General features: G+C 38.5%; 1 protein-coding gene across 15 annotated transcripts in view; it reads right to left on the reverse strand.

Annotated features, from left to right (window-relative positions):
* The window catches only part of rap1gap2b (RAP1 GTPase activating protein 2b), a 133,333-nt gene that overhangs the window by 47,616 nt on the left and 69,684 nt on the right, over positions 1 to 16,033 (reverse strand). For 5 of the 15 annotated variants that reach the window (XM_073934217.1, XM_073934213.1, NM_001423699.1 and 2 more), the window contains 5 exon segments: positions 9,521 to 9,605; positions 7,445 to 7,480; positions 7,230 to 7,271; positions 6,572 to 6,604; positions 6,261 to 6,473 (listed from right to left, as the gene is read on the reverse strand). In XM_073934217.1, coding sequence (XP_073790318.1) covers positions 6,261 to 6,473; positions 6,572 to 6,604; positions 7,230 to 7,271; positions 7,445 to 7,462 — 306 coding nt within the window. In that variant the 5' untranslated portion in view covers positions 7,463 to 7,480; positions 9,521 to 9,605. 15 annotated transcript variants of the gene reach the window in all.

Raw genomic sequence — 16,033 nt, forward strand, 5'->3', positions numbered from 1 at the left:
AGTTTAATATTATTTGTTTTATTTATCAAGATATATATTTCAAGTTCAAAACAGAGAGAAATATAATTGTTTTTAAATAAGAGCTCGAATAAAAAATATTTGTGTCAGGATTGGCAAGGAGGACACAAACACAGAATAGACAGAAGAACATAAGCTTTATTTACAGGAGGGAAACAAGGCAATGCAGAAGGGCAATCCACACAAAAGTGCAGGGTGACGGGTGACAGGAAAGAGGAAATTCCAAACTTCAGGCTAGAGATCTGCGTGGGACTAAATTTTAAATCCCGTTCCCGCTAGGTTTTATTTCGCACCCGACCACTCCTGCTGTATATTCAGCCTTTGTTCACACACTGCCCATCCCGCCCCGTTTCCTACCCAACAGGTTCCCGATAAATTTAGATCTGGTTTCCAAAATCTCAAGTTAAAATTGGGTACTACCAAAAGAAACAGTTTTGTTTGCCCCTTTATGATGAAACATGAGTGCCGTGTGACATGTGGTGAGGTTTGTGGTAGGTGAGGCACTGACTATTTCAGTCAGAGCTACAAACATATCCACTCAATATATTTGCCAACTACTGATGTGTTTCATAGCCTACATCATATCAGCATGATTTCTATACACGTAGCAGGTATATGTTGGGGCAAGGAAGAATGTAAAATAGCGATTAAATACGCCTCCCAAAAAACACCCAGCTGAATGCTACAGAGTTCAGACAGCTTAAAACATTTGACACAAAGAACCACTGCGAGTGCGCACGGGACACACACACACACACACACACACACACACACACACACACACACACACACACAGATGTGTCTCACTAGCTTGCTTGCTTGTTTGTTTGTTTGTTTGCTCGCCCTCTCTCTCCCTCCCTCTCTCGGGAGCACAATATTGTTAGACCGCCCGCTCCAGAGTTACCAACCACTACCACATTTTATTCTGAAATTTATTCCCGCACCGCAAAAAATATGGTCGGGTCCCTGCATACCTTTGCTTCAGGCCAAGCAGTCAGTAAGTAGATAGTAGAGCCTCAGGTTTGGGACAGGGGTGGCAAACAGATGGAACATCAAGCTAGGGAGATCCACAATCAGCGGATTCTCAGGAAGCAAGTGAAACAACCAACGCAACAGGACTAGACAGCTTGGGAGACAAGAAATCTAAAAACAAAAAAGCAAGCGAACAACAAACTAGAACAAAGTAAAAACAAGAAATATTCAAGAGGGTAAAAATTAGAGATATAAAGGGACTAAATAAAACTACTAAAACTAAAAAGACCAGAAGAAATAAGCTGAAGCTAGCTAATTTAATAAAAGCTAGAAATAAAACGAAAAGCAAAGCACAGCAAACCAAACTAAAATTAAAGAACTAACGAAACACTAGGAATAGACTGGGGATCACAAAAAAAAAAAAAAATGCCAAGATAAAAACTTAAAAAGTCTTGAACTACAAACAGAAATAAAAATGAATATGACAACAACCTTGCTGAAAGTACAAAAAAATCAAAAGAGTAAATAAATTCAAGATGAGGATCAGTACTAGACAAAAAAAAAAAAAAAAAAAAACTAGACTATATAAAATACTTCTATCAAGCACTAAAAAGACTAGCTAGACAAGCACACACATATAGTGTGACAAACCTGCAAGGACAAGGGGCAAATGAACACAGAGGCTGTTTCTCAATATGCGTTCTTCAGCGGTCTTGCGTCTTCGTGTTCTCATGAAACGTCATCATCAGCTGCCTAAGTTCAGTTTCAATACTCAAGACCGCAAGTACGGAGGACGCGTGAAACTTCCCGGATGTGATCTAGATATCGAGGACGCACCGATGCAGACTTGAGCACCGAACTCGCTCTGGAAGTCCTAGAAGTCATTGCGACTGGAGGTGGGAAGTGCTGCATTTTATCTAGATTTATTATTAAAGTTCATAGATATGAATTATTTACCTCAGGAGTTTCCCTAAATGAAACGGTGAAAGTAAACATTAACATGAATATCTTAATAAAGGAATAAACACATTAAGGGTGTTTGTTTGCTGAAATTCGTATTAAAATCTGTTTTATTTATATTGTGCAACATATATTTATAATGTTTTTATGCAAAATATATATTTTGAAAAGGGGAGAAACAATACATCGTTGTATGAAGGCTGTAATGTTTAAATAATTTACCATTTAAAACATGTAAAGGTCATGTGACCATCAGGAAGAGCGCAGCATTTCAATTCTCAAAGGAGGCGTTCTCTGCCCTTGTGGTCTCCTGAGTTCGTTCTTCCGAGTACACCTGGCAAGATCGGTCTCCACAAGAACGCAAGTCCGTTTTCTGCGTTCTTGGAATTGAGAAACAGCCAATATAAGTAAGAGAGCACAAGGAACAGGTGAACATAATTAGAAAAGCAAGCACTAAACAAGGGGCGAGGAATAGGAAAACAAGTAGGCAAGACAAGGGGAGCACATGGCCAATACAAAAAAAAAGAGACAGCCATGTGCTAATACACAAAACAAACAAAGAGACATTAAACACAGACAGGAGTGACAGGGCTGTAAAGGCTGGATCCTGACTATTTGTTTTGACCAATGTAACATTTTAAGGTTACTCAAACATATGCTTCGTACTTTCATGGATTTAAAAAAATGTTTAAGGCAAATGATTTATTTTTCATTGGGTCAAGTGATCAAATTTTGATGTGAAACCATTACCCTAATTTATTTTAATTGGATGAATGAACATTTTAGGGGAATTGTTGTTTTGATTAAAGCTATATCTTCTTGTTTAGAATAAAAAGAGAATTTTAATTAATTGACTTTCTTTAACAAAACAAATACGCTTTGTACCATGCAGGTTATATAATATTGCTCTCATGAAGATAGAAAATATTGTTTAGGGCAAATGATTTATTTTTCAGTGGGTCAAGTGCTAAAATTTTGATGTGAATCATTCCCCTCAACTATTTCAATTGGATTGATGAAAGCTTTCCATTGTGGGACCCCTAATGTTACGTCACATACAGCACATTATAATGTGAAATAAGTGATGTTCTGTGTGGCAAGCTGAAACATGTCATTTACTTTCAGAAATAAAGGGGAACATTACATTAAATTACATTGATTGCTTATTATCACAGCTCTGAAAAAGGAGAAATTAGTAATCAATTCAAAATTCATTAATTCATTCACTTTCCTACGGCTTAGCCCCTTTATTCATCAGGGGTCACCACAACGGAATAAACCACCAACTTATCCAGCATACGTTTTAAGCAGCGGATGCCCTTCCAGCTGCAACCCAGTACTGGGAAACCCTCAAACACTATAGCCAATTTAGTTTCTTCAACTTATCTATAGCACATGTCTTTGGACTGTGGGGCAAACCAGAGCACAAGGAAACCCACATGAACATCGTGAGAATTCCACACAGAGATGCCAACAGACCCAGCCGGGACTCGAACCAGCGACCTTCTTGCTGAAAGGCGACGATGCTAACCACTAAGCCACTGTGTCGTTTCAATTGAAAATGATTTTACACAAATATCTACCAAAAGCCATTAAAATACAACACTAAACTAATGAGTTTTTATGAACTGCTGAGCTGCTTTTCTCACCCTGTCTATAATGTTCTTCAGTAAACACTAATGGAAAGGTTACGCTCCTGATTTCACAGCATGTCAAAACATAATGATGCATGTGAATGACAAAGCTACTCTCCATTCTTAAGACAAACTGACGATAAATCTATTACAAAGGCTCTAGTTAAGGCCAGCTCACACCAAGCATGCAAGATAGCGATAAAGATATAGTTCTAAAAATTGTTCACAGTGTTAAAGAATAGCATCGTTCACACCACAACTAACATGATAAAGACACAGAGGAATGATATCATTGGGATCCCTTTCAGAACGATTTTTCCCAGCTGATAAACGATTAAACACTGAAAGCCGGTCAAAATTCATTGAAAATTAAAGGTCTTGTGCAATTTAAAGATATAGATGACACTGTTGATTTTTAAGCCCTCTTTGAATATAGTGTATAAAGATAATGTCTATCATGGAAACAATTCAACCCTAGCTTTATATGAAAATGTACCACTATATACATTTCTGGAGAGTGCCAAATACTTCCCAGGAGGTACGTTTTTTGCACGTTTATCCACCAGAGGCCGCTGTGTATGCTTTTTCAGATCTAAAATTTCTCTCGCGAGTGCCATTCAAGCCTGCTGTTCTTGCGTAAATCCACCAGAGGCTGCTATGGGCTGATTGACTGACTGAGCCACCCTCCTCCTTTCCTAAACCCAACCAATAGTGTTTTCAAAAGCACAGATTGAGCCATCCACCCTCTTTCCTAAACCCAACCGACAATTTTAAAAAGCAATCTAGAAATAGAAAAGCAACCCACCTGATTTTTACAATGTTTTCAGTTTTTACCACATTCTTACCCTGTTATTTACTTGTTTATTGTTTTTTTGGCTTCTGTTTTTGTCTTATACGCTTTCTGGAACCGTTCTTCGCTGGACTCGAACCCTATTGTCGTGGTCAACTCCTCTCTGCAGCTTAAGTCCGCCGACGAACATAGTGAGCTACTACACAAACTGTCAACAGTGGAAAAGCCGCGTCATACCACCTCGTAGCATTCGTTTCAAAAATAATATGCACTCATACGTATTTCTGGCTACGCTTTCAGAATTAACCTATGCTGAAATAATTGGTTATACTAGCAGCTAGCTTTCTGCAACCCTCACATGGTCACTTACTGAAGCTAAGAAGTGCTGCACCCGGTCTGTACCTGGACAGGAGACCACATGGGAAAACTAGGATGCTAGCGGAAGAGGTGTTAGTGAGGCCAGCAGGGGGTGCTCAATAAGAGGTCTGTGAAAGTCCAAATATCCCAGTATATTAAAAAGGACTCTATACTGTTCAGTAAGCGCCATCTTTCAAATGAGACGTTAAACAAAGATCCTGGCTCTCTGTGGACATAAAAAAACCAAAAATCCCTTAGAAATGAAAAATTCTAAATTTGTAGTGATATATAAATTTAAGGAATTAATATTTTTATTATAACATGAGAAATAATGATAAAATAATACATGAAAGTTATGAAAGTCATCCTGTAAAACTAAGTATATGTATAAGTATATACTAAGTACTAAGTATATACTAAGTATAAGTATAAAAATAATTGTACTGCAGGAATCCACTGCTATTTTCACTGTCTTTGTGTTGCATATAGAAAAACAGCTAATCGAAAGAAAATAAATTAAAATTTTTTTTTTTTTTACTTTTTTCAAGATTCTGTATTGGGATCCTTAATGCTACAATATTTACATTATCAGATTGTAATAATCTATTCATTTATTCATTTTCCATCGGCTTAGTCCCTTTATTTATCTGGGGTTTTACACAGCGGATACCCTTCTATGCTGCAACCCAGTACTGGGAAACATCTATACACATACACACATACACTACAACCAATTTGGCTTATTTAATTCACCTAAAGTGCATATCTTTGGACTTATGGGGAAACCGGAACACCCGGAGGAAACCTGCATGAACACGGAGAGAACATGCAAACTCCACACAGAAATGCCAACTGACCCAGTCGGGACTTGAACAAGCTACCTTCTTGCTGTGAGGCAACAGTGCTAACCACTGAGCCACCATGTTGCACTGTAAAAATCTTTATCAAATAATAATTAGAACACCAGGAAACTCAACAGACCGCTGATAATCACAGCTCTGAAAGTAGCAAACTATCTTACATAAAAGACTTTGCCTGACAGTCCAAATCAGTATAAGACCATCAAACTAATGTGGACCTTAAGTTTACAGAACATAATTGCACAACTTCAGAGGTCCCACCTTGCCCAAAAGGTCCGGTGTGCACAAATGTGATATTACGCTCCAGTCAATAAACAAAATTTGCTGTATTTTGAAATGTCTTATTTGACCAACATGAGGTAGTCTGACAATCTGATATAAACATGGAGATATAAAAATGTATAGAGAATAAAAACAGGATATTTTGGGGTTTCACAAGGTTCTGTATTGGGACCATAACTGTTACATTATCAATATAACAATGGAGACAAGAATGTGGACCATGTTATTGATTTATCAAATTAATTGCACCAATTGCTGTATTTCACAATTTAACAATTAAAAAAATGACATATAAGTCATGTTTAAGATGATTCTGAACAAATATTTGCAAAGAAAAAAAAAAAAAAAACGCCTAACAGATCATTTATGTAGCTGCAAAATTCTCACCCTGCCCAAAAAGTGCTTGCGGTATGCGCGGATGGCGAAGTTACTCTCCAGTTTGTAGCCATACTCTCCTGAATTCCTTCCATCTTCATCGTCATCATCACAAAACCCATTCTCCCAATTGGCAATGGCAGCAGGGGCTTCAGGATCTTCAATCCAGTAACCCCCAAACTGAGGCAGGATGACCTGAGGGTATGGCTCACCCCGCTGTAACACCTTTGAACAACATATTCAACCATTACAAACACACTGACGTATTATGGTTACACATAACGTGAAAGCATACATTAATGTTGTATAGAAATTTGCTGTACCTCCTCTATCCGTGGATATGGAATGTAATCATCCTGGAGGGATGAAATAATATAAATTCACAAAATAACACAGCAACTGGTATTCACAATGTTTTAAAAAGACTCGTGTCGTGACATGAAGCGTGTTACAAGGCAGATGTCTTGCTCATGCACCACATTATGTGAGAAATGACATGCAGTCCACACAATGCTTCACAGTAATGTTTATACAACAAACAATATCATGTGCCTGTCTGGACAATGTAAATGAACATGCATTTGAGATGGGATTCTTTGTTTAGTGTTTGTCTTTGGTGTTATTTAGCTTGTAAGCACAAAATGGGATTCAAATATTTGAATCCTCAAGTGAAAACATTTTAGTTTGGTATTTTAATTGAAATATAATATATTTTTAATCTAATTTATATTATTTTATTTATATTATGAGGGATGGAGAGAGTGAGAGTATTTAAATTATATTATTTCCCAATTTATTTCAACAAATTCTTCTTTTTTTCTAGTTGATTTCCAGAATCTTTTCAGTGGTTTGGAGATAACAGCATAAAATGTTAAAGCACGGATGAAGAATGTTAACGTCATGCAATGAAAATACTACAGTACGAACACAAAAAAGCTTTGAGCTGAGATGAAATTATTCAATTATTTCACACGCTCTGACCTTTACTCTTTGTGGCCTCATTTCCTCCACCTCAGAAACCTGCTAAGAGGTCATTGTCAAAAAGCCAAAGGTTGCCATATTAGCAACTGACAGTGGAGGTGAGGTGAGAATGACAGAATGTATTCCCCACTGCAATATTTCAGTTTACCAATGCTAATATACCTGACTGCCCAAGTACAAATGTAATGTAAAATATATATATTATTTATTGTTACCTCCATCTTATCCAGCATGTCAAAAAACTGAGTAGACTGTTGAAAAAGAAACATGGGTCAATATTTCAGCTAACACATAGCAAGCAGAGTATTTCACTTTGCATTACATGCCACAACCAGGCCTACATTCATTACTGGTCTTCTAGCTGTCTGAACTCCCAATCAATCCTGAGCACTAAATATCACAATCAGCTGTTTTAGTTCCAATTATTTCAAAAGGTCTTGCCAAGGAAATTTAAGTGAATGTTATAATGTGTTATGTTCATATTCCTGCTTTTACAGTAGCTGATTTAACAGCATGTCAGATAATTTTGTGCCACCAACATAAGTTGACCTGATGATTTATTATATATATGTACACTATACATATAAAAAAATAAAAAATAAATAAAATAAAATAATATATATAATTATATAATATATTATAAATATATAACAAATATATAAAATATAATAAATACATATATATATATATATATATATATATATATATATATATATATATATATATATATATATATATATATATGTGTGTGTATATTCATAATTATATATATACATACACCTGATAAAAGTATATATATATATATATATATATATATATATATATATATATATATATATATATATATATAATTATATTATATAATATAATAATTAAATTATATAATTATATAATATATTATAAATATATAACAAATATATAAAATATAATAAATACATACATATATAGATAATTATATATATATATATATACATACACCTGATAAAAGTCTTGTTGCCAATCCAAATTTTAAGAACAACAAATAATAACTAGACTTTTAGTTATTAATTTGGTATCAGAAGTGGTTAATATGAAAGGCAAGGAAGCGTTCTTGCAGGACTACCAGAGTTCATTAAGCTTCTTTGCATCCATCTTTAATGCCTCCTCCTTCATCTTACCCCTGACATTCTCAATAATGTTCATATTTGGTGAGTGGGCTGGCCAATCCTGAAGCACCTTGACCTTGCTTTTTAGGAACTTTGATGTAGAGGCTGAAGTATGAGAAGGAGCGCTAATTCGCTATCCTGCTGAAGAATTTGCCCTCTCATGTGGTTTGTAATATAATGGGCAGCAAGAATGTCTTGATACCTCAGACTGTTGATGTTGCTGTCCACTCTGCAGATCTCTCATGCGCCCCCAAACTGAATGTAACCCTAAACCATGATTTTTCATTTACCAAACTTGACTGATTGCAGTGAGAATCTTGGATACAAGCGGGTTCCCATAGGCCTTCTGCAGTATTTGTGATGATTGGGATGCAGCTCAACAGATGATCCATCAGACAAATCTACTTTCTTTTACTTTTTTCCAAATGATCAACTACAAGTCAAGTTATTATCTGTTGCTCTTACAACTGGGATCATTGACAAGACTATTGTCAGGTAGTGTTTATATAATACATAATATATAAAATATAATTAAATGTGAGATTCCCCAGGGTCCTGTACTATAAATTGTTTAGGCCCTAGCTTAAAAATCAAATAATAAAATAAACAAAAACATCATTTTGAGGTTTCATGGGGTTCTGTATTGGGACTATTAATATTATATTTAAGCAAGTAATAGTTGTTTTTGTGTGCCATGCAGTAATATGTAACATATGTTGACATTACATCTGAACATTTATAATAATTTCAATAAATATTATCTTACTATACATTGTACATCAAAAAAATGCTACAGTCATAAAACAAGAGGGATATTTTTCAGAGATGTTTTCAGCATTTCCATTGTTCCTCCTTTGAGAAAAATATAAACTACCTAAGGGATGACGTCTGAAGTCATGGTCTACTGAGTAAGCAGGGCACATCACCAGCTACAGGTTTATGCTGGGGCTTTTTCTCCATAAAGGCAGTTTTATCTTGGTAAACCAAATGAGTCAATAATTGCTGCTTTATAATATACTATGTATGAAACGTTCTCTGGAGGCTTGCTACATGCTTCAATTTGCTTTTTGCAGCTGTAAGCTTTTTGAGTAAATCCCCTTTCAGTGCTGATTCTTAACAGGACCGGGGTGTCAATGCGCTATTTACCTTCACGGCAGGAGGGGCGGTTCTGGGGGGAGAATGAGGACAGTCTGACAGGGGCACATTGGAGATGGTCAGCAGCTCCTGCTTCCTGCAACACAATGACATCATTTCACATTTTTAAAATAACAATAAGTGTAATGTCACAAATGTATTATACAAACAGAAAGTACAGGTCACCTAATACACTAATTAATCTGATATATAAACTTGACTGGCCGTAGTGTATGTGTGAGAATGAGAGTATATGGATGTTTCCCAGTACTGGTTTGCAGCTTGAAGAGCTTCCACTGTGTAAAACATATGCTGGAAAAGTTGTCGGTTCATTCCTCTGTGGCAACAAGCGTACCGAGCCAAAGCCCAAGTAAACTGTGCCCGATTCAGAGCACTCACACTTCTCAAACGATCTGGGAAACGGGCCTGGGCAAGGTTCGGATAGCATAGTGTGAGTAGGCCCTAAGTCACAACTAGGCTACGTTTTATCTTATGCACTGGTGGTGCAAATGGCCTCTGGCTGCCATTGTGCTTAATTGAGTGTGAGGTGGCGCCAGGGATAAAGAGTTGACTGATCTAAGAGTGCAAGAAGAGGTGTAAATATGGAGAAGTTCGGTGAGATATTGAGGAGATAGATTGTGAAGTGCCATGAAAGTGAGCAGTAATATTTTAAAATCAATATGAAACTTTACAGAAAGCCAGTGAAGCTGATAAAGAAGTGGTGTGACATGCTTGTGAGATGAAGTCCTAGATGACACGAGCTGCATGGTTCTGAACCGGATGGAGTGTATGGAGAAGTTTAAAAGGAAGCCCAGTGAGAAGAGCATTACAGTAGTCAAGACGTTAAGTAACTAATGCATGGATAAGAATTGCTGTGTTATTGGTTGTGATGGAAGGTCGGAGACGAGTGATATTACGCAGGTGGAAATATGTAGTACACGTAATATTATTGATGTGACCTACAAACAAGTGTAGGTCACATCAGTAGAGTGTGCTATAGAGTGTTCTTGACCTGCAGAGGGACGAAGTGTGCTATTATCAAAATCTATTGTAAAATTATCAGCTTTATCCAAAACACTTTTAGTCCCAATGTGTGGGGCTTCAGTTTTGTCACTATTTAATTTAAAAAAAGTTAGCTGAAAGCCAGATTTTTATTTTAGCTAAACATCTAGTCAAAGCTGAAGGAAGAAAAGAACTAGAGGGTATGGTGGATAAGTAGAGGTGAGTATCATCAGCATAGCAGTGGAATTGTGTGTTGTATTTTCTAAAAATGCGACAAAGATGCAGTAAATAAATGATAAACATGAGTGGACCCAGTACGAAGCCTTGTAAGACACCAGTAGTGACAGTCTGCAATCTTGACCTAAATCCTTAATCTGAAAAAAGTATGTTAGAGTACCAGACATCCCTACAGAAGCAAACATTTGCCATTTTATTTAGTCCTTAAACAGTTCCTGTGTATATGAGTAGTTTCTTACACATTTCAATAAAAACCTTTTGTTGTAAGTTGAAAACATTTACTATAGTAATATGAAAGATCTGACTGAAATTACTTTAGTTGTGCGTTTATCTGAATTCATACATTAATACAGCAACTCCCTGTCAATTCAGATAACTAAATATTACAATCAGCTGTTTTAGTTGCTCAGTTCACAATATGTCAGCTGTCACGGTCACCAGGGATCCAGCCTGTGCAGATCGCTGAAGAACTATAAATCTGCGTCTTAATGAACTACAAATGCCATCTTGTACTTCATTCACACACCTGGTCCAGATCCCGCATGATTGCACACACACACACACACAGCTGAAGCTGTTCAGGACTAATTACACAGACTATTTAGACACCTCTGAAAAACACACACGCACACACACACACACACACACACACACACAAACACACACACACACACACACACACACAGAGACACACAAACACACACACACACACACACACACACACACACACACACACACACACACACACACACACACACACACACACACACGCGCACACACACACACACACACACTAAAACTCATAGACCAAATAAAATTTTGGAGGGAAAGTGAAGACAACATAAAATAATATTTTTACCACTCATTTATGAATAGAAATGTTTTTTTTTTAATGTAGACTTTTTTCTGATTCAAAAAAATAATTCTCTATTTCTCATCTCGTGTGCACGGACCTGCTTGGACAACACTGGAAAACATCACAATGGTCGGCAAGTCGCATTCGGTCTAGTCACAGGAGTTCAAATATTTGAACGAATCCTCGGGTCAAATCAGATCCGAATATTCCACATACGATCGGAAATCCACGCAGTTCCTGGCCTTATCTCTATTGGAAATAAATGACTTCTGGTCTGTCGCTTGTCATGTGCAGTGGAAAGGCGGCTTAACTCTGTTTGATCTTTGCCATGTTCCTTTGATTACTTTGTCTGCTGCCTGTTTCGACCTTCGACCTGCCTGTGACTTGACTAAGCTTTTGGATTGTGCTCATGCTTTTGTTTGTTCCCGTTGGCCATTGTCTGACTAAGCTTAAAGAAAAAAAAACTGCACGTGGATCCTTAACTCTGTTGTTCAGCATCCTAGTGCTCCATCAGCAGACCTCACCAGAGAAACACAAGATAATGTGACGATCTCTGTTATAGACACATAAAAAATATAATTACAAATACAAAATTCCCCAGGGTTCTGTACTGGGACCATTGAAATTTTTTATTTTGTTTTTAATATTGCATTTTTATGTGGCACATGGCTCAGTGGTTAGCACTGTTGCCTCACAGCAAGAAAGTTGCAGGTTCGAGTCCTGGCTGGACCAGCTGGCGTTTCTGTGTAGAGTGTGCATGTTCTCCCTGTGTTTGTGTGGGTTTACTCCAGGTGCTAAGGTTTCCCCCACAGTCCAAAGACATGCATTATAGGCGAGTTGAATAAACTAAATTGACCGTAGTGTATGAGTATGAATGTAACAGTGTTTGGGTGTTTCCCAGTACTGGGTTGCAGCTGAAGGAGTATCTGCTGCGTAAAACATATTGTGGTGAGGGGGCATGGCCGAGAGCTGTTGGAATAAAACTGAGTTTTGCGGAGGAGCTCTGGATTATAAGAGGAGTGATTATGGAGGAGTATGTAAAGGGCCAGGCATGGACACATTTCTTGGCTTCCTGGATTCTTTCTGATGGCCTGGAGGTCATTTAAAATCCTCACATTGGTGCCGAAACCCAGGACAGAAGAAGGAACATGCTGCCAGGAAGCACTCGCCATTGAAGGAGGTTGCAGTGCCATTGAGTCAGATGAGCAGAATCTGCCTCCGGAGACGGTCGAGGCCAGCATGGAACAGAGCTCACTACCCTCCACCACAACCTGGAGGGGCAACTGCCATTGGTGAGGAGTCCAGGGAAGTCACCACAATCTGCCAAGAAGAGCCATAGCCTGCTGCTGAACAGCATGAAGGGGAGGAGCAGAGAGAAAAAAGGACGGGGGCTCACAGCCAGGTACACGGATTCCGGAGGAGTCGTCACCTGACAGCCGGTGGCGGGGCAGAGTGGGAGGACGACCACTAAGAGGTGTCCAGTGCCTTGGCCAGGCACTGTGAATAAGGGTCTCTCAGCTGGTGGAGGACCGAAATGCAGCATGTGTTTTGTTGCCTCCCTTCCATTCTCAGTCCCTTCTGTCGCTCCTCTTTCTTTTTTTCCATCTCCTATTCTCTCGGCCCGGTTGTTATAGGTCTCATGGGTGCTGTGGCACCAATCCCCTCCGTAGTATGCACAGTCACAGAGTGCCTCCCGCCTGTGAGGGGTAATTGTGGTATGTGGTGTTGGGGCAGGGCAGAGAGCCATGGGAACAAGTCCAGCAGAGGAGCTCTGCATTAAAAAAGGGGGAGTGACTATGGAGGATGACGAGAGAGGTCCAGACCTGGACACATTTACATTGTGTTTGTTTTTAGTTTGATGGCGGTCTCTGTCAGAAGCTGCCGTCTGTTTGTTTGTTTGTTTGTTTTTCTTTAATAAATTCTTTGAATATCGTCAGTTCTCCACCTCCTTTTACCTGATATCCAGGAGGCTGTATAAAATTAGTACAATATGCTGGATAGGTTGGGGGTTCATTCTGCTGTGGCGACCCCTGATAAATAAAGGCACAAAGCCGAAGGAAAAAGAACACTGCATTTTTTGTGGAATTTTTTTTTCAGTGAATGACCCTAAATTGAATGAATAAAACTGAGTGCACTTTAAGAACTGATAAAGGAGTTTTGTATGGTGGTCTGCAGGTGGTCTTCGCATAGACATGATACTCACTGAAAGCCTTATTGCCTCAGTCTCATTTCACTCCTTGAGGATGTACATCTCCCATTTGACCCTCTTATGATTTCAAGATCATCAATAAAAGATGGGCTAAAGATGGGCAATCTGTTCTTTAAATGAGCTCTTTGGACAGGGGGCTGTCAGGCGGAGGATCTAGAGGCTCCTGCTCAAAATTAATTTCTCTCTGCTTTCCACCTTCCACTTCAGAAGTGAGGTGCGGATAGAGAAACCGAGTGAAAGGGGGAGCAAGAGGGAGAAATGAACAAGGCTCTAAAAATACTCACCCAATCCTTCATAAGCTCTCTGTAAATAGATCCCATAAATCCATCAATATATTCGTATTAGTGAGCAAGTGACATATCGTTCATTATGCTTGACACGGCATTTCTCTCATATGCTCATAAAACTGGCCAGAAGAATCCAGTCTGCATGCTCATATATCCAAGAACCTTTAGCCCATATTTGGACCAAAAACCACAAAGAAATATAGTGAAAAGATGGCAGCAAATGAAGTAAACAACACATTCTGACCAGGAGAATCAAATTCACACCTCTGGGAGGATGCGAACAGCCTATTGTCACATCATCTGTCATTTTAGTCATCGTAAAAACACCTTTGGTGGAGAACTTTGTGAGAGGGATTGTGGGTAATTTCAGTAAAATGCTTCTCTGAACATCAAGATAATCTACAGAGATAATCTATTATCAGGCTTATCTGTCTGTCTGTCTGTCTGTCCATCCATCCGTCATCTTTAACCATTCAACTCTCCATCATTCTTCTTTATCAATCCATTCATCTGTCCATCCATGCAAGTATAAATCTATCTATCTATCTATCTATCTATCTATCTATCTATCTATCTATCTATCTATCTATCTATCTATCTATCTATCTATCTATCTATCTATCTATCTGTCTGTCTGTCTGTCTGTCTGTCTGTCTGTCTGTCTGTCTGTCTGTCTGTCTGTCTGTCTGTCTGTCTGTCTGTCCGTCCGTCCGTCCGTCCGTCCGTCCGTCCGTCCGTCCGTCCGTCCGTCCGTCCGTCCGTCCATCCATTTTTCCATCCATCCATCCATCCATCCATCCATCCATCCATCCATCCATCCACCCAACTGCCTGTCTGCCTGTGTGTTTGTCTATCTATCCATCCTTCTATCCATCCTTCCATCTGTCTGTCTGTTTGTTAATATTTTCATCCCTGTCTGTTCATCCAAGCATCTATCCATCCATCCATCCATCCATCCATCCATCCAACCATCCATCCATCTATTCATCCATCTATCCATTTTCTTTATCTATCATCCATCCGTCTGTCTGTCTGCCTGTCTGTCCGTTCGTCTATCTATTCATTTTCTTTATCCGTGCATCCGTCCATCCATTCATCCATCTATATGTCTGATTCTCTGTCTATCTATCCATCCATTCGACTGTATGTCTGTCTGTTAAACTTTTCGTTCTTCTGTTTGTCTTCTTATCCATCCACCCATCTATCTGTCTGCCTGTGTGTCTGTCCGTCTATCTATCCATTTTCTTTGTGTGCGTCTGTCCATCCTTCTGTAAATTCATCCATCCATCCATCCATATGTCTGTCTGTCAGTATTTCCAATTTTGTTTGGCTGTTCATTCGAGCATCCATGCATCCATCCATCTGACTGTCTGTCTGTCTGTCTATCTATCCATCCATTCGACTGTATGTCTGTCCGTCTTTTCGTCCTTCTGTTTGTATTCCTCCATCCACCCGTCTATCCATCTGTCTGTGTGTCTGTCTGTCCATTTATCCATCTTTTTTCATTATCCGTCCATCCATCCATCCAACCATTCATCCATCATCTGTCCATCTATTTACTTTCTTTATCAGTATATGTTTATCCATCCGTCTATCAGTTCATCCATCTGTCTAATATCCATCTATCCATTCATCTGCATGTCTGTCCCTGTCTTTTCGTCCCTCTATTTGTCTGTTCATCCATTTATCTATCTATTTATCTATCTATCTATCTATCTATCTATCTATCTATCTATCTATCTATCTATCTATCTATCTATCTATCTATCTATCTATCTATCTATCTATCTATCTATCCATCCATCCATCCATCCATCCATCCATCCATCCATCCATCCATCCATCCATCCATCCATCCATCCATCCATCCATCTATCTATCTATCTATCTATCTATCTATCTATCTATCTATCTATACTTATGAATTATTAACA

The sequence above is a fragment of the Danio rerio genome, chromosome 21 (assembly GCF_049306965.1).
Source record: "Danio rerio strain Tuebingen ecotype United States chromosome 21, GRCz12tu, whole genome shotgun sequence".
Lineage (NCBI taxonomy): Eukaryota > Metazoa > Chordata > Actinopteri > Cypriniformes > Danionidae > Danio > Danio rerio.